We start from the raw sequence: 19057 nt of genomic DNA on the forward strand, positions 1-19057 counted from the left end.
CGTCTTAACCCTTATTTTGCTAGCAGACGAAGATCAAGGTTTGAAAATGAAAGAAAACACATGATTGTGTACTTTGGTTAAATATTAAAATCTCTGTGGCTAAAAACCAGGGTAGTATTAGGTCTGGCTAGGCGCTCATGTACCTGGTCCTCACCAAGAGGACAAAGAGGTTAAAGTTGATGTTCTCCTTGCACAATTGCATGTATTTGCTCGGTTTACATAAAAACCTGGTTGTAGCAAGCATTGTTTAGCCTTACTCATGGAAAATCCTCGCTGCGAGAGCTGAACCATCAAGAACCCCCAGAGATTGACCTACTTACCTTTTCTGAATGAAGAAACAGACACATTCCCAGAATGCAAATGGTCTATATGTCACGTCAAGACATTCTAACACAATACACTAACAGATCTTGCATCGGTTTGGCATTTATTAAGAAATAAGGGGGAAAAAATAACAGTTTGGCTACCTTCTTCACGTGGCCAGATTTGACCTGGCCAGATTTATTTCTAAAATACAGAGTTTTCATTATATGATGACATTATAGTATAGCCTTTGTTAAAAATGAATGGGGGAGTCAGATTCTTTATTAAAAATAGAATTGCAATGAGCAATGATATGCAGTAACCAGGAGCAACCAATCAGAAAGGCAGCCATTTGTCTTACTGCCACATGACAAAGATGAATAGAGCACAAGCATCTAAACAATCTGACAGCATATGGAGTAAAATGACTGCGGTTTATTTCAAAATATCAGTTGTGTGCGATGGAAATTTTTGACCAGTTTCCTGCTGTTCTCTGCTTATAATCCATAGGTATAATAAGGCAGCCCTGCTGTTTATTGCCTAAGTGCAGAGTCGGCGTTCACTTAACAGCTGATGTTCAAATTAGCTGACAAAAGGGATCTGATCACCCAAAAGACAATGATCTCAAGCCCTTGTGTATTTGTGGTACCTTAGCTAGTATGATTACCTGCAATGCAAACTTAACATCATTGCACTTTGCACTCTAAAACAACCATTCAGATTTATATATTACACCCTATCTATACTTATAGTTCACAAGCAACTTCATTAAGTCACATTGTCCACGCAATGGGGTTATTCATTAAACCGGAGAGTGCAAAATCTGATGTAGCTCTGCACAGAAACCAATCAGCTTCCAGGTTTTATTATCAAAGTTTAATTGGACAAGCTGAAGTTAGAAGCCGATTGGATAACATGCACAGCTGGACCAGATTCTGAGTGCACTAGTTTTAGTAAATCAGACCCAATGGGTGTTATTTACTAAAACTGGAGAGTGCAAAATGTGGTGCAAATCTGCACAGAAACCAATCAGCTTCCAGGTTTTATTGTCAAAGCTTAATTGAATAATTGGAAGTCAGAAGCTGATTGGCTACCATGCACAGCTGCACCAGATTTTGAGTGCACTAGTTTTAGTAAATCAGACCCAATGAGTGTTATTTACTAAAACTGGAGAGTGCAAGATTTGGTGCAACTCTGCACACAAACCAATCAGCTTTCAGGTTTTATTGCCAAAGCTTAATTGAACAATTGGAAGTTAGAAGCTGATTGGCTACCATGCACAGCTGCACCAGATTCTGAGTGCACTAGTTTTAGTAAATCAGACCCAATGGGTGTTATTTACTAAAACTGGAGAGTGCAAAATGTGGTGCAAATCTGCACAGAAACCAATCAGCTTTCAGGTTTTATTGTCAAAGCTTAATTGAACAATTGGAAGTTAGAAGCTGATTGGCTACCATGCACAGCTACACCAGATTTTAAATGCTCGAGTTTTAGTAAATCCCCCCAGTATGTCTATCTAGGATATACAAGTACAGCACACACTATTTCCATGTCAGTTGTTGAAATGGACCAACTTACCAGTCTTGGTTTTCGGCAGCTTTGGGGTTAAATCTGATGTCACTATTCACGTTAAACAAGACATCATCTTCAGTGAGCTCAGGAACAGCAATTTTGTACAGAGGGTGCTGAAACAGAGCAGCCAACCTTGAGTAGCCAGCGCCAGGCTGGGGTTTGTTTATATTCCCATCTTGGATCAGCTGCTTGAGGTTCAAGTCTTTGACCATGTCACGGTTCTCCAGTTTTTTAAAGGACTCGTTCTTGTCCATTATTCCAGTGATTTTCTCCAGCGAGTGAGAAGTGAGATTGGAGCTGGGGTCACTGCTGAAATCTTGTAAGATCCTCAGCGTGTGCTTATTAGGCCAACCTGATTCAGCTGTATTTTTGGGTCTCTGTTTCCCCCATCCCTGCGAGTCCTCGTTGAGATTGTGCGTACAGGAACACCCTGCATCTCCATCACTTCTCGTACCTCTCTTCTCCAGCTTTGGTAATAAATCTATCATAATATGCATTGTGCAAGCGATCAGAAACACCATCAAGATTAACACCCTGAACTTGCGCACTAAAATCAACTTCATTTTTCCTAAATATCTTTTGACACACACTATTTTTTAAATAAAATTTGACAATAAACTTATAAAATGCTCTTTCACAGAAAAAGCTTATTGTAGAAAATTCCCCGATTGAAAAAAGTGACCTCTCCTAATCTAGACTTAATACTCTATTTATAAATAAATCTTTTTTTTTTTTTCGGGAAAGGGATGTTTTTAACACATAAAGCATAAAACAAAAATAGACATTGAGAGTCAGGAGTTTTTCTGAAGTCTTATTGCCATGGGAAAGGGGAGGGGGGGGGGGGTTAAACTGGATGGATGGATGGATCTGGCTAGCAGGAGTCACAGGAATGTACGTAGCTGGAATAGGAAATTAATGCACGGGTTTATGAGATGAATTAAACAATCCGGAATGCTTGGCTGAATCATATGTCGCTCTGCTTGGCATCCTTAGTGAGCTGACCCCTTGATACAGCAGCAGCAGCGGAAAGACTATCCAATTCTGCAGATTCCCTGAAAGCATTTGCTTTTCAAAATGAAGTTCTGGTCCAGATCTCGTCAAGCACCAGTTCCTAAGAAAGATCCAATGGGCTGCTGTCACCAGTCAGGTCTGTTTGATCCTGCATCCAAGCAGGCTGCTCGTGGACATTTCTGCAACACAAGCTAGAATTATTGCACAAAGAACAGAGCGGAATAGAAGGCTGAGCTTGTGTTGGCTGCCTGGCAATCATTTGATTCCTTGGTTCATGTCAGCTTGAAAGTACAGGAGGGAGAGAGAAAGAAAAGGACAGAATGGAGGTGAAAGGGAGAAGGGAAGGTCTTTGGCAGGTGCAGTGTGAAGTCCCCTTTCAGCTGAAAGCAGTAGACTGGTTGAACTAGCAATGCTGCAGCCCCTGCCTTCCTCCTGTGGGTGTGTTAAATATTATGAGCAAGCCATCGAGCCAGCCTACTTCACGTCACACTTAGGAGATTGGCTAAATAAACGCTACAGTGATAGTAACAGGACAGAGCTAAACCAAAAGTAAATCTTTTTTTTTTTTCCTTTTTTTTCATGATGATTTTTTTTTCTGCAGCTCCAGTTGGGGCAAGGAGAGGGCGTTCGTTTCTCAAAGGTTTGCAGTGGAAGTCTTGCTAATAATCATTTTCCTAACAATGGTGAAGTTCCACTGTCACATTTCTGAAAGCAGAATTTTTTTTCTTCTTTTGCAGAATTTCTTGACTCATTGCCCCTCTTTGATATGTAGAACTGCAAGAAACTTTACGTGAGTAACTATTAAATACATAATAATAATAATAATAATAATATTAATATAATTAAAAATAATACTATAATTAGTTGCTTTCTTCTTCTTTTTTCATTATTATTATTTTTATTATTATTATTCCTGTGTATGTATTAGTTACACGTGTAAGGTTTCTTGCAGTTTTACATATCAATGCTGGGACAATGTGTAATAATAATATCAATACAAAGAATACTATAATTAGTTGCTTTCTTCTTTTTTCATTATTATTATTTTTATTATTATTATTTCTGTGTATGTATTAGTTACACTTGTAAGGTTTCTTGCAGTTTTACATATCAATGCTGGGACAATGTGTAATAATAATATCAATACAAAGAATACTATAATTAGTTGCTTTCTTCTTCTTTTTTCATTATTATTATTTTTATTATTATTATTCCTGTGTATGTATTAGTTACACGTGTAAGGTTTCTTGAAGTTTTACATATCAATGCTGGGACAATGTGTAATAATAATAATAATATCAATACAAAGAATACTATAATTAGTTGCTTTCTTCTTCTTTTTTTCATTATTATTTTTATTATTATTCCTGTGTATGTATTAGTTACACGTGTAAGGTTTCTTGCAGTTTTACATATCAATGCTGGGACAATGTGTAATAATAATAATGGTAATGATACTATTAATAATAATATTACACATTGTCCATGTTTAACATGTAAAACGGCATGAAACTGTAATATGATTGTTATTAATATTATTATATTATTCCTGTGTATGTATTTAAAGGTTACATGTGCAAAGTGTTATTATTTGTACTGTTGACATTATTGTTAATGCTATTATTACGGTTACTAATAAAAATACTAATACCAATAGTAATACCTGTTATATGATTATTATTATTCCTGTGCTTGTATATAATCGTTACATGTGTCAAGTTTTACTATTGTTATTGTTGGTATTATTAACTGCTTCCCCTCCACCCTATAGCAGAAATACTGCTACAGGGCGGCAGGGGTGCTCAAAATCACGTAAATATACGTGATTTTGCATTTCCGGGTAGGGAGCGCACGTGCCCTACCTGCACCACCGTTCATGACCTCAGCTGTCAATCACCGGGTCCTGGACGGTGATTACTGGCCAGTACCTGGTGAACTCCATGTATCATGGACTGGGGGGGGGGAGAACTGTATGTAAACAATACAGATCTCTCCCCTGCCAGCTCCTGCACACTGCTTTGTATGGCTCCGCATAGCAGAGCCATACAAAGCAGTGTGCTTACAGTGAAACACAACCACAGCACACATAGTGAAACAGCACACTGTTAACCCTTTGTTCGTCCCAGATGTTAACCCCTTAATGCCCAGTGCCATTAGTACAGTGTCAGTGCCAGGGGCGGACTGACCATTTGGAAAATCAGGTACTGCCCGAAGGCCCGGGGTCAGTAGGGGGCCCCATGAGATGGCCCTGGTACCTTTTTCATAGGCTTTTTTGAGTTTGGGCAAGGACACAGGGGCCCCATGATCCCCTATATCCCGGGGGCCCCATGATTTGTCAGTCCACCCCTGTTCAGTGCTTTTTATTAGCAATGATCACTGTATTGGTGTCACTGGGGATGTCAGTGACACCAAGTCAGTTCCTCCCAGTGCCAGAATGCCTGCCGCAGTCCCGCTATAAGTCGCTGAACAATGCCATTACTAGTAAAAAAAAAATAAAAAAATTTCAGTATATATACCGCCATTTGTAAACGCTATAACTTTCACGTAAACCAATTAATTTACACGTATCGGGACTGTTTTTAGCAAAGATATGTCGCAGAATACATTTTGATTTAAATTTATTTTTTGACTGGATGTGTTTAATAGCAAAAAGTAAAAAATGTGTTTTTTTTTTTCCTCAAAATTGTCGGTCTTTTTTTATTTATAGCACAAAAAGTAAAAAACACAGAGGCGATGAAATACCACCAGAAAAAAAGCTCTATTTGTGGGGGAAAAGGACATAAATTTAATTTGGGTGCAGCGTTGCATGACCGCGCAATTGTCAGTTAAAATAGCGCAGTGCCGTACTGCAAAAAATGACCTGGTCAGGAAGGAGGAAGGGGGGGAGGGGGGTTAAATCGTCTGGAGGGCAAGTGGTTAAAAATAATAGTACCAACAATAATAATATTTGATAATAATGTCAGATTTGTGCATCACTCTGAACATTTGCACATGAAATAATGGCTGGTTCACACATGCATGGTGCGTTTTTTAGGTTGCAGTGAGTTTTTTCAGTGTTGCCTTTTTATGCACGTTTTACGTGTATCTTTAGCTGCCCTACCACTGGACTCCATGAGAACGCACTTTTTGTTGAAAGCAAATCAAAAATGCAGCAGTGATTCATGCTGCTCTATCATTTTGAAAATGCTAGTTGACTGTCTACCATGCTGATCCTCTTGCTTTGACTTTAGGTTACACTAATGCTGCTGCATAATAATGCGTTGTATCAGTGCATTTTTGTAGCATGGTTTTTAATGCCTTTTCGTGCTTAATGCAGTTTTTTGTAGGCAGAGGAGACAGCACAAGACCCTGCCAGAAGTGTACAAAAAATGCACCAAAAATGCAAGTACATGCGTTTTTCATGTGCTCCTATTAAAGTCTATGGGGCCAAAAAAGCTTTATTCTGTACCTAAAGAAGCACCTGCACCTTTTCACAAATCACACTGCACCATGTTTCATGATGTTTCTTGATGTAAATGGGCACCATAGAGAATAATCTGATTTCCATTGTTGAGTATTGCAAGGTTACGGCAGATCATGGAGAAATTGCACTAGTGTGAATGGGGTCTAAAGGCTACTTTCACCGTTTGGTAAAAAAAAATAATGAATTCACCCAGCAGTCCGGAAACCATACACTGCAATACAAAGACCCGGTGTGAGTATCCATCAAAATCCTTGCAATGGCAAATGCTCATTGGTCAGCGCAGCCACATGGTCACACTGACTAATGAGCGCTCGCCACTGCAAGCATTATTACAGGTACTCACTCTGGGGCTTTGTAATGTGGTGAGTGCTGTATGGACTGATACACTGACAGTAAAGGACATCACAGCTGCTATGTGCAGCAGGGTCCCGGAGCGGTGTCCAGAATATTTGGAGCTGGTTCACCTTTTGATTTTTCATTAGGTGAACTTAACCTTTAAATAAACCAAACACAAGGGGCATACCCTGTAAATAAACCAAACACAAGGGGCATACCCTGTAAATAAACCAAACACAAGGGGCATACCCTGTAAATAAACCAAACACAAGGGGCATACCCTGTAAATAAACCAAACACAAGGGGCATACCCTGTAAATAAACCAAACACAAGGGGCATACCCTTTAAATAAACCAAACACAAGGGGCATACCCTTTAAATAAACCAAACACAAGGGGCATACCCTTTAAATAAACCAAACACAAGGGGCATACCCTTTAAATAAACCAAACACAAGGGGCATACCCTTTAAATAAACCAAACCCTGGAGAATGTGAACTTATAGTATTTTGTCAGAGCCAGCTATATGAAATCCTGAGGTTTCACATTAAGACTTGACCACAATGATGATTCTGACCTGAGTACTTCCGCAATACTTACTTGTTGTATGTGCTGTCCAAAAAACTGTGAGCAGAGGCACGTTGCACATGTAACATGGCAGAGAGTGAGAACATAATCCGTCTGGCCAGTCCTTTAGGGGGCAGTAGTTCAATTCTCAACTGAAAAGACATACAGTACATATGTGAGTTCATTCTTCAGTAAATATGACTAATTAGAGGTTTCATTTAGCAAATGTAAGTGTTTGGGTTGCCGGTCCAGGATCAGGTGTAAAGCAAACAAAAGGAAACCGGCCGAAATATTAAACTGATTTCAGACTTAAAGCACTCTCCCATCAAAATACCCAAAAGCATGCTGCGTTTTAACCACTTGCCCTCCTGAGGATTTACCCCCCTTCCTGACCAGCCCATTTTTTGCGATGCAGCGCTGTGTTACTTAGAGCTTTCTTTCAGTGTTATTTGATTGCCTGTGCGTTTTTTATTTTTTGCGTTATAAGAAGAAAAATGACCAACAATTTTGAGAAAAAAACAATATTTTTAACTTTTTGCTATTAAACATGTCCAGTAAAAAATGTAAAAAAATCTAATTTCCTCATAAATTTAAGAAAAAAAATGTATTCTGCTACATGTCTTTGCTAAAAAAAAAATCCCAATACGTGTAAATTAATTGGTTTACGTGAAAGTTATGGCGGTATATATACTGGAATTTTTTAATTTTTTTACTAGTAATGGCGGCGATCAGCGACTTATAGCGGGACTGCGGCGGGCATTCAGGCACTGGGGGGGAACTGACTTGGTGTCACTGACATCCCCAGTGACACCAATACAGTGATCAGTGCTAATAAAAAGCACTGACACTGTACTAATGGCACTGGGCAGGAAGGAGTTAACATGAGGAGCAATCAAAGGGTTAAAAGTGTGTTGTGTGCTGTTTCACTGTGTGTGCTTCACTGTAATCACACTGCTTTGGATGGCTGTGCTATTCAAAACGGTGTGCAGGAGCTGACAGGGAGGAGAACTGTTTTGTTTACAAACAGTTCTCCTCCTCGTCAGAGATGTTCGACAATCACCGGGTGCTGGCGAGTAATCACTGGCCGGGAACCGGTGATTGACAGCCGTGAATGGTGACACAGGTAGAGCGCACGCCCCCTACCCAGAAATGCAAAATCACGTATATATACGTGATTTTGCGCACCCGTGCCACCCTGTAGCAGTATATCTGCTGTAGGGCGGTCGGGATGCAGTTAACGGATACTTACGCCTATGTACACAAACCCTACACCTGATTTACAAAAATACTATTCATTTAGGACCTCTTTGTTTGCACACCTACTGCAGCTCTAATGTTTTTCAGGACCGATGTCTACAAATATAGGGCTCCTTTATAGTGCTACCTACTGATAAAATCTGATAATGAGGCCTCTCCGGAAAAAATTGATTCTGTATCAAAGCCAGTGTATTTTACAGGTAGGACACAAGTCCATAACAGGGGTCCCATCCTCATTAGGTAGAGGTCTATTGCAGGTGGTCAGGGCTGTTGTTAGAAACCATGGGGCTCCATACAAGCAACCTGACAGCCCCCCCCCCCTCCACAAAAACACAGCTTACTATGCTTCAGTTATGAATGAACACAGTGAGTGATCAGTGTCAATCACTCATTGGGTTAATTCAGGAAAGGAAGGGGGCTGGTAAATGTGACATATGTACTGGACCATTCCCCCACTCTCCATCTTGAAGGATTCTATTGTGTGCTTGTAGCTGCTGATGGGAAGGAGAGGAAGGAAGCCAGCAGCACACGGGGTGGAGGCACACAGGGGGGCCTGGGAAGCAGGGGGAAACATATGGTGCACAGGGAGGGGCTATTACTGGAACCAGAGCCCCTGTATGGCTCTCTCTGCAGCAGCTAAAAACCAGAGGGAGGGGGAGGACTACAAGCCAGCTTCCAGCCATACAGGGGATCCGTTCCAGTAAAAGCCCCACCATTGCACCCATCACCCTCCCTGCCCACATCCGATTCACCCAGCTGGCTGCCTGGGCCCCGTACAGGAGGACTGGTGGTACCCTGCAGGTCGGAGTACCTCCCTGTCAATTTTAGAACTTCCATTTTTTTTTTCTTCTATTTTCCCTTTGGGCCCATTCCTTCCTATATGTTTAAACACATGCTAACAGCTGTACACAGGATATCATTCTTTTCTTTTTTTCAGTTGTGCTAGTTCACATCTATGAGGAAAGAAAAAAATTATCAATGACAGCACATGAAACTGCATAACAATCAGTGTTAGAAATACTTGGCAAAATGATTCATCGCTTAAACATGTATTACATTTCTCTGGGCAAGGTGTAAATTCTGCCTTTAGGCTGGATTAGATGTGTATGTTTTTCACATATCACGCAGTAGTATACTGTATATCCATATACTGTCCATGGATGGCTTTTTTTCGTACACTATAAGTGCCCAGCCTCACCTTGATTGGCTTGGAAAGGCTGATACATTTTCATCCAACTAGCTGGGTGGATTTTTAAAACGCCAGGTTTGAAAATGACCATCTATCTGGACTGCTGTACCTGCAGGAAAAGCAGGGAAAAAATCCCTGACCCTTTTTGAAAAACACAATCGCAATGACCCATGTGGTGCCGCGACACCATGAGGTTTCTTGCACCTGAAAGCGTGCCACATTTTCTGATGCATGGGGATGCCATTAAGAATTATTAGAACTCCCACACATCTGCTAAAGAGCAGGGAGCTTTGCCTGCGGGTTGGGAAAGCGTGCGATTGTGCACACATTCCCATTCCCGACCTAGACTTAAAATGTATTTCCACTTTTGCAGCCAAATTAGGATAACAGCTACTTTATATTTGTTACCATTCACATTGCATACTTGTATGAAAAAGTATCTTGTGCTCTTTGTATTGCTTCAATTGTGTGAAATCCCTGGTGTTCCTGCCAGTCCTTCTGCTTTCCTATTAAAAACTGACCACACTAGGCATTAGAGCAGAGTGTGGTCAGTTTTCTGGCTGTAAAGAAAGAAAAAAACCTCAGCGCCCAGGATTCTCTTATTCCACACACTATTCCCCGTGAGATGCTGCTGTACACAGGTACAAAACCAAAAAAACTTATTTCAACTCATACCAGCGCAAAACCCACAAAACAATAAAATACATCACCCAACCCATAAATAATAGTTACTAAATATCACAATCTTAAAATACACTGTGACACAAAAATATTATTTAAAATATTAATGAAATAAAAAATATATATTATTTGAAAAATAATAAGTCCAGTGACAAAATCCAAAAAAAACAGTCCCGTGAAAAAATTATATTTTCATTAGATTCTTCCGTGCCAGTGATACCTCCACCATCCACCAACATTAACCGCACTCACCAGATAATGGTGAGTAAAACGCCTTTCAGGGATATTAAGGGCTCCTGGACCCCCTTTAATTTGTATATGACCTCCAAATATTGCCTCCTCTAGGATATGGACACCTCCTCTGGTTACTCTTCTCACCGAATCCCCCAAAGAAAATCAGGAAGAAGAAAAGACCATAGTGTGATACCGTAATGATTTCCAATCTTAAAAGAATTTTTCCAGACCACTCACATTTTAGCATATATTAACCCGCATTTTATTGAAGCAAAACGATCTTTCTTTCATAAAAACAATCTTTCTTTCATATAAAACGATTTCTGTATAGAGACCCCACAGCCAGGTATACAGCAGGATAACAGACCTCAGATGCAGACTCATCCACTATGCAAAGATGGCCCCTTGGAACGCACCGCTCGGCGTGCGTTCCACTCACCGGAAATGACGTCAGACGCCGGGACAGGCAGCCAGAAATACGTCAAAGTTTTCTGGCTGTGGTGGGAACTCAGACTGTTCTCCTCCAATCATAGGACTTGTCCTGTCCCCCCCGCCCCGCAGAGCCATTTACAGGGAAGGTCAGTATTCTGCTGTTTCTCCTCCCAGAGCTCTTACACAGCTGAGAACAGAGTATGTAATCACTTATAAAAAAGGATAAGAAAATATATTTATAATGTTTTTATATGTATACATAAATGTTTTGCATTTCATTTCTATTTTAAACTGAATGGGTTGCTTTACGCGATGAGGGTTTAGGAGTTAATGTTTACCATGTTGTTAATGTTTACTATTAACTCCAAAGCCAAACTGCTTAACCGTCACTGTATTGTTATAGATGTCAAGGAGGTGGATGTATATTTTGGGAGTGACATTTATAAATGTCACCCCAGAAAACACCTGTGGGTGGTTAGTGTACCCATTAAGCCTGGTGAATCGGGCCTTCCGCAGTTGGCTTGGTTCACAGGCATAGTGTACAGAGCTGATCCAAGCTGCTCTCTGTACCTTCTGATCACTGTGATTGGTCATAGGTGAGAGTAATCACAACAATCTCAGATGTACACAGACTTGTGTTTACATCTGAAGGCCAGCCTCTTCTTTTCACAATAGAAGAAGGAGAGAAAGCAGGAATGTGATCTGCATATTAACCCTTGCCTCCCTTATCCTAGACATCTGCACATTAAAATGGACCTTTCCCCACTTTCACTAAAAATCACATCAACATGCTGGTATGAAATCATTTTACCTTCAATAGTTAAAATGGTAACAAACCCCAAAGCAAACATTTATTATATTGCAGCTTACAGATTCTTAAATGTGATGGCTGCATTAGTTTTCTAATATATGTGAAATTGTTATCAAAACAAAATTAAACAACAACAGTGAAGTCCATCAATTAGTCCATCAACTATTACCCCTAACTTCACTAATTCCTCACAGTGAAAAATAGTTCAAGCTGTAGAATATAATCAAATCAATTCTTCCAGCGATCTCCCCGATGCATATACCTCAAAAAAAGAAAATATCACATAGTGCATTACCTTTTATAAACATAAATATTCATTTCATACCATGCAATTTATGCAGTGAATAATTGTGAAAAAACCTCTTATGATTAAGTCGATGACGAAACGCATCAAGGGAAGTGACGTCAAGACGTACACCGGAACCGGAAGTTGACCGGCGGCCATTTTGGAGAAGGAAAACAATCGTATCTGGAGTACCTGGACGTTTTCCTGGATGGCTGTGAGGTCTCTTTACTATAACTAAGCGATTTTAAAAGGCTATTTGATGTAAGCAGTTTAAATAAAGGTCATTTTATCTGTGATTGGTGGTATTACACTATCATGTCCCTCATGTTTTGTCTCTGGATGGAGTGAAGCGCTTGGAGATATTGGGATTACTGTGATTAAGGAATCCAGGGAGGATCGTGGAGATCACTTATTCCTGGGAAAGATCTACAGGAGAACTGTTCTGTTCAGCTGTTGGATTATTATAGGCATGCTTTGTTAGGATTGTTGGTAAGGGTATCCTTACTATAAGTAGAAGTGCACACCAGTTTGCATTTTTTTGTGTGGCACTAAAGAGTGACTCACATACACAGTGTTTTCACAGATCATTTCACGTTTTTCATGATTTTTCACTATTTTTTTCACAATTATTCACTGCATAAATTGCATGGTATGAAATGAATGTTTATGTTTATAAAAGGTAATGCACTATGTGATATTTTCCTTTTTTTGAGGTATATGCATCGGGGAGATCCCTGGAAGAATTGATTTGATTATATTCTACAGCTTGAACTATTTTTCACTGTGAGGAATTAGGGAAGTTAGGGGTAATAGTTGATGGACTAATTGATGGACTTCACTGTTGTTGTTTAACTTTGTTTTGATAACACTTTCACATATAATATTTTATACACCTTCAGGGGAGGGTGCTGTTTGTGTTGTGGGGGAGTTTTAGTTGTATTTTTGGAGGTGGTTTTTTGATTGAAATGCATTAGTTTTCTGTTTAAGCCTTTATTTTGCCTATTTTCACCTAGTGCTCCAGCCAGTAAGTCTTTTGTTTTTTCAAAAGAACAAGCTCTTTTGCAGCTGCAGCAGTTACAGAGATGAGACAAACCATTTAACACTGGCAGGGGTTCTTCCAAAGATCAGCTTTTATTTATGTAAAACCTTTATCTCCAAAGGAAATAAACTGTCGCTATAACTGCTTGTAAAGTGTTAGCTGAACTTTGGCTTTAGTGTATCTAAATCTGCTATTCCATTTAAACTCCCCTCCTCCAGATTGACAATTCTGCTGTCCAAAGGTGCCCCTGTGCTTGTTCGTCAAGAGTGGAGGCACTCCAAATACAGGAAGTGGCCAGATCACCAGGTGAAAGCAGAGGGGGGAAAGCCAAAAAAGAAAACTAATGCAGCCTCCACATCTAATGATTGGTAAGCTACAATATATTAATTTTTTTTGCTTTTTACTTACAATCACTGTTTTTCCACTTCCTGGCCGTGTGAAGCACTGGTGACCTAAGCTTGGCCTTACAGCTGCATCATGGGAAGTTCCTGTCACATATTCCAGAAGGCAGTTCCAGAGTGCTAGACAAAGTTCCAGGAAGTAAAGAGAGATGACTTCATCTGCCCTCAGTGAAAATGGCCACTGTGGAAAGAATGGGATGTTAAAGGAAAATAAAGTATGCAATTAACTCCTTAGGTTCCATAGTGAGTATAACAAGCATGCTTTACTGCATATACAGAATTATTTTAATGTTGTGGACTTAGTAAGACTTGAACTCCCTCCTTTCCTCCCTTTGTGTATGACCTGTATGCAGGGGCGGACTGACAACTCATGGGGCCCCCGGGCAATAGGGGATCATGGGGCCCGTGTCCTTGTCCAAACTCAAAAAAGCCTATGAAAAAGGTACCAGGGGCATGTCATGGGGTCCCCTACTGACCCTGGGCCCTCAGGCAGTGCCCGAGTTTCCAAATGGTCAGTCCACCCCTGCCTGTATGTGCTGTATCCATTACCAAGCCCCTCAATACCAGCATGTCTCTTCAGTCCCATAAACGTGGCGCCTTGGAGTGTTTAATTTCCAAAAAGGGGTAATTTTGGGGGTGTTCGTACTGTGCTGGTAGTTTTATTTGAACAGCAGGTAGGGAAAATACTTTTTGTCTTTTTTTTCTTTTTATATAGTAAAAAATCCAATAGTTAATTAAATTTGTTCTTGAGTCAAAATTTTTGCCCTAAAGTGGTTGTAAAGGCTGAAGGTTTTTTTACCTTTATGCATTTTGTGCTCTGGAGGCACTTGGCAGAAGGGAGGGGCCAGAAATGCTAGCAGGGGACCCGAGAATAGGAGAATCGGGGTTGCTCTGTGCAACACCACTGCACAGAGCAGGTAAGTAATACATGTTTGTTATTGTTTTTCTTTTTTTTAAGATGCCTTTAATATCACTTTAATGCATTCAATGCACTAAAAATGCCCCACTACCTGCCGTAGCAGCCCTGGCCCTGAACACTTACCTGACTCCTCTCACTACTCCAGCACTGTCCTGGCTGCAGCACCACCCAGGGGCGGACTGACCATTTGGAAACTCGGGCACTGCCCAAGGGTCAGTAAGGGGCCCCATGAGATGCCCCTGGTACCTTTTTCATAGGCTTTTTTGAGTTTGGGCAAGGACACAGGGGCCCCATGATCCCCTATTGCCCGGAGGCCCCATGAGTTGTCAGTCCGCCCCTGGCACCACCCCTCCACTTTCTGGTCTCACAGGAGGCACAGGCAGTAGGCTGACAAGCTCCCACTGCTGTCAATAAAACTCCTGTAAGGATGAAGTGGGGGAGTGGCTTACTTCTCTGTGTGTGTCTATGGATGCACACAGCCGGTCTTGGGGACACGCCCACATGGGTGCATCCTTAGCGCATGGCTTGCTGAGGGGGTGCCTGGAGGAAGGAGAAGAGGACAGTACCAGCGAGGGACTCCAGAAGAGGAGGTAAGGGACAGTACTGTGCAATATTGCGCAAAGCAGGTAAGTACAACATCTTTTTTATTTTAAAGCAAAAAAGATTTATTTTACTATCGCTTTAAAGACCAAAAAAGAAAGCTCTGTTTAAAAAAAAATATATAAAATGTACCTGGGTACACTGATGCATGAGCGAGTAATTGTCAGTCAATATATCACAGCACTAAAAAATGGCCTGGTAATGAAGGGGTATCTACAAGCTGGCACTCAAGTGGTTAATGTGGTTGTAAACCCTTACTAGCTCAGGTGATACACAGAGGTGAAACAAATCATCCTACATAAGTTGTACCTGTCTATCTACAGCCTTCTTTCCCCTGCATCCATTCAAAGTATAGAATTTTCATAGGATTTCTCAGCTCTGAAAAGCTGAAGTTACATCAGTGAGGAAAGCTCTGAGAGCTGATTGGAGGGAAGGACCCCCCCCCCCCCTTCACACAGCACACAAAAACAGAGTTGAGGCTGTCAATCAAAAGGTTGTGTCCTCCCCTGTCACCATTTTTCTCTTGGTGTCAGGAAAACTCATCAGAAGTGATTCATGCAGAGGGAAATGACACTTAGTGCTCTGGACTGAGACAAGTACACACTATTGAGGGATAAGCTTTGTTCATATTTCATGTTTGAGGTTTACAACCACTTTAAACCAACTGCTGACACACTCTACACTTACACAAACAACTTGGCAAAAGAAAGTCATATTTTGTATCCAGTCCAGTATCTAATACCTCTCACTTTCAAGCCCTGATGAAGGGGGTGCTCTCTGACCCCCGAAACGTGTTGACTGTGTGATAACGTCTTTTCATTTTACCTTCAAATAAATCTGTATTTAGAAGATTATTTTTCATCCCAGATTTACACTTTAAACCTAAACAGTTTTCTTTTTAACATTTTTATTTCAATGATGGCTACAGAATGGCACACACTGCCACTTTAGAGGATCAGGGGTTAATTAGTCTTTCACATGTTAAAAGCAGAATGTATAACTCAAAGGAAGCAGCTCAAAAATAAAGGTCTGCCTATCTCTGTGGGTTTTCCCTGCATTGTGTCTCTCGGAAAGGGTCTTAATTCACGCTAGTACCGAATATATAGAAGAGAATAGAACAGGAAGGACAGATTTATTTTACGTATGCGCAGATACGCCAGAGCTAAAAATTCTGGAGAGGCGAAAAGGGAAAGAAATATAGACTGCAATTGCCTCCCTCCAGTTTCCTATAAACAGCAGCCACCAGAAAGCAGTTCCTCTTCCAGGCCCACGTGCTTATAAATTAAATCCATCTGCTGCAAATATGCAATTTTTCCCTTTTTTAGCTGCCCTTATACTCTTATTTAACCGCGATGATGCTGAAGACCTCGGATAAACTGGAGATGTCAGAACCACCATCAGGGATAAGAGCTCACCAGGTATAAGCTGTATAGTTGTCAAGTGTCTTTGGTTTTTACTGCAAATCTAAATTTTTCAAGGCAAAAGTTTTTTTCTACAATACAGATAAGAATTGACTGTATATTTTGATAATACAAATAATCTAGTGCGAATGTGAGACTGGTAATACATTGTTTCTAATAATGCCCAACTCTAGCAAAAAAAAATTTTTTATTTGAGCAGAGGATGTGGAATCAGAGTATCAGATAATTTTATTGATGCATGAGCGAGTAGTTGTCAGTCAAAATATCACAGCACTTATTCAAATGTTTTCACCCAAAGTACAACATATAAAATGACAACATTTGAATAAGTGATATTGAATTTTTTTATATTGAATTGAAATAGGTGAAATGAAACATTTTATAAAATATTAATTAAAAAAAAATATCACAGCACTGAAAAATGGCCTAGTAATGAAGGGGTATCTACAAGCTGGCACTCAAGTGGTTAAAGTGTTACTAAACCCACAACAGTACAATCAGTCTGTATGTGCAGTAAAGCATGTTCGTTATCCTCACTGTGAAACCTAAGGAGTTACTCCTTGCATTGTGTAAAAAGGCTGTTTGATTCTGACTTCTCTGCTCCTCCTCTTGTTCAAATGTCCACGTCTTATCTTCTGTTAAGACAGACTGAACTTATAGCCCTTTTGCACATGCTCAGTTTAGTGTGTATTGCTAGAAAGGTTTATTTTTTTTCCTTGGGAAAGTGCATGTGATCAGCACAGGGCCAATCAGCACTGTGCAGACAGAGGTCAGGGGTCCTGCATCCTCCTAAAGGTGAATGAAAACTACAAGCTTTAACCAGTGCTCTGCTGGACACTGATAGAAGTCACAAGACTGCTCTAACTGCTGATGAAAGGTATTTAGCAGTTTATATTTACTAAACTAATTGCATTTCCATGTTCTGTGTACTGTGAGAGACCAGATATAGTGAATGCAGGGTCCTGGGTTTAGTAACACTTTAGGTGATAAAAAAACAGTCCTCTGTTCAATCTTGCCCAATGTAAAAACAATAAAGTTCTTTTAAATGAAAACACCTACAGGTACAAGCTTTAACCAGTGTTCAGCTGAAGTCACAAGACTGCTCTAACTGCTGATGAGAAAAGGTATTTAGCAGTTTCTATTTACTAAAATATTTGCATTTCCATGTTCTGTGTACTGTGGGAGTCCAGATATAGGGAATGCAGGGTCCTGGGTTTAGTATCACTTTAAAGTGGTTGTAAACCCTTACATATACCCAGTGAAGTAACTAGCCTCAGGTGATACACAGAGATGAAACAAATCCTCCTAAATAAATTGTATCTGTTTATCTGCAGCCTTATCTTTTCTACATCCATTTATAGTCCAAAATTTATAAAGCTTGTCTGCACTTTCAGAAAGCAGAGGACAGAGAGCTGAAATTACACAATGCAGAGCTCAGTGAGTAGAGTTCTGAGAGCTGACTGGAGAGAAGGGACACACCCCCCTTCACACAGCATACACGAACAGAGCTGAGGCTGTCAATCACAGGCTGTGTGCTGGAGCTCTGTCCACTGTCACCTTTTTTCTCTTGGTGTCAGGAAAACTTGTCAGAAATTACTCCTGCAGATAGCAGAGGAACAAAGCAGCAAGCAGAAATTACACTTAGTGCTCTGGATTGAGACAAATACACACTTCAGAGGGATATGCTCTGTTCATATTTGATGTCTGAGGATTACAACCACTTTAAGTGAATCCTGGCCTAGTGACATCACAGGAAGTGATGGAATGGAGGCAACAACAGAAGATCTGGCATGTTGATATCTGGTCCCTCTCAGTTCTCCTCCAGGTTCCACCTGTGAGGCCCATATATCAGTCACACACCATATAGCTCTGGGCCACTAAACATAATGTTGGGTGTTAAAGTGATCAGACAGATGGCCCCATTTTTAGGTCACATTTACATGGGTGATGGGTTGTATTTAGTTTGCTGCGTTTAAAGGCGGCTAAACACCACCTCTGGAAGCAGCAGCATTCTGTGCTTTGACTGCATACAAACTGGATAATTAGCTGTGGGCAGTTTGTGTGGGACCAAAACACCAGAGAAACGCTGAGCCTTGGCGCTCGCTGACTACGTCAAGGGTTGGTCAGAGGCTGTATTCACAGGTAGCCGCTCTAGAGAGCACTTACATGAAAACAATGAATAGGGGAAATTTGGACTGCACCACAGAAAATAGAAAAAAAGGGAAGAAAGTATTTTCAAAAACCTGGTGTAGCTGCTACCTTATATGCAGTGCCACTGACACCAACAATGGGGTGCTATTCCTCCCACTGACACCCAGGGCCGTGGAGAAGGGGGTACCACCAGTCCCCCTGTATGGGGCCCAGGCCGGCAGTGGGGCCCAGACAGCTGGGTGAATTGGATGTGGACAGGGATTGTGATCAGCATGGACGGGGGGGGGGGGGGGGGCAATTACTGGAACCACTCCTCTGAATAGCTCTTTCTGCCGCAGCCGAAAACTGGCTTCTTCTCCTTTCCCTCCTGCTGGCGGTCAGCT

At 40.8% G+C, this 19057-nt stretch overlaps 1 protein-coding gene across 1 annotated transcript in view; it reads right to left on the reverse strand.

Moving 5' to 3' along the window:
• FAM20C (FAM20C golgi associated secretory pathway kinase) overlaps nt 1–3322 on the reverse strand; it is a 288908-nt gene extending 285586 nt beyond the window's left edge. Inside the window, exon 1 of the mRNA XM_089682732.1 lies at nt 1882–3322. Coding sequence (XP_089538858.1) covers nt 1882–2438 — 557 coding nt within the window. The 5' untranslated portion in view covers nt 2439–3322. The remainder of the gene's footprint in view (nt 1–1881) is intronic.
• Between the last annotated feature and the right edge of the window lie 15735 nt (nt 3323–19057).

This window comes from Staurois parvus, unplaced genomic scaffold (genome assembly GCF_062004578.1).
Source record: "Staurois parvus isolate SC_StPar_1 unplaced genomic scaffold, SC_StPar_1.0 ptg000297l, whole genome shotgun sequence".
In the NCBI taxonomy this organism is placed as follows: Eukaryota; Metazoa; Chordata; class Amphibia; order Anura; family Ranidae; genus Staurois; species Staurois parvus.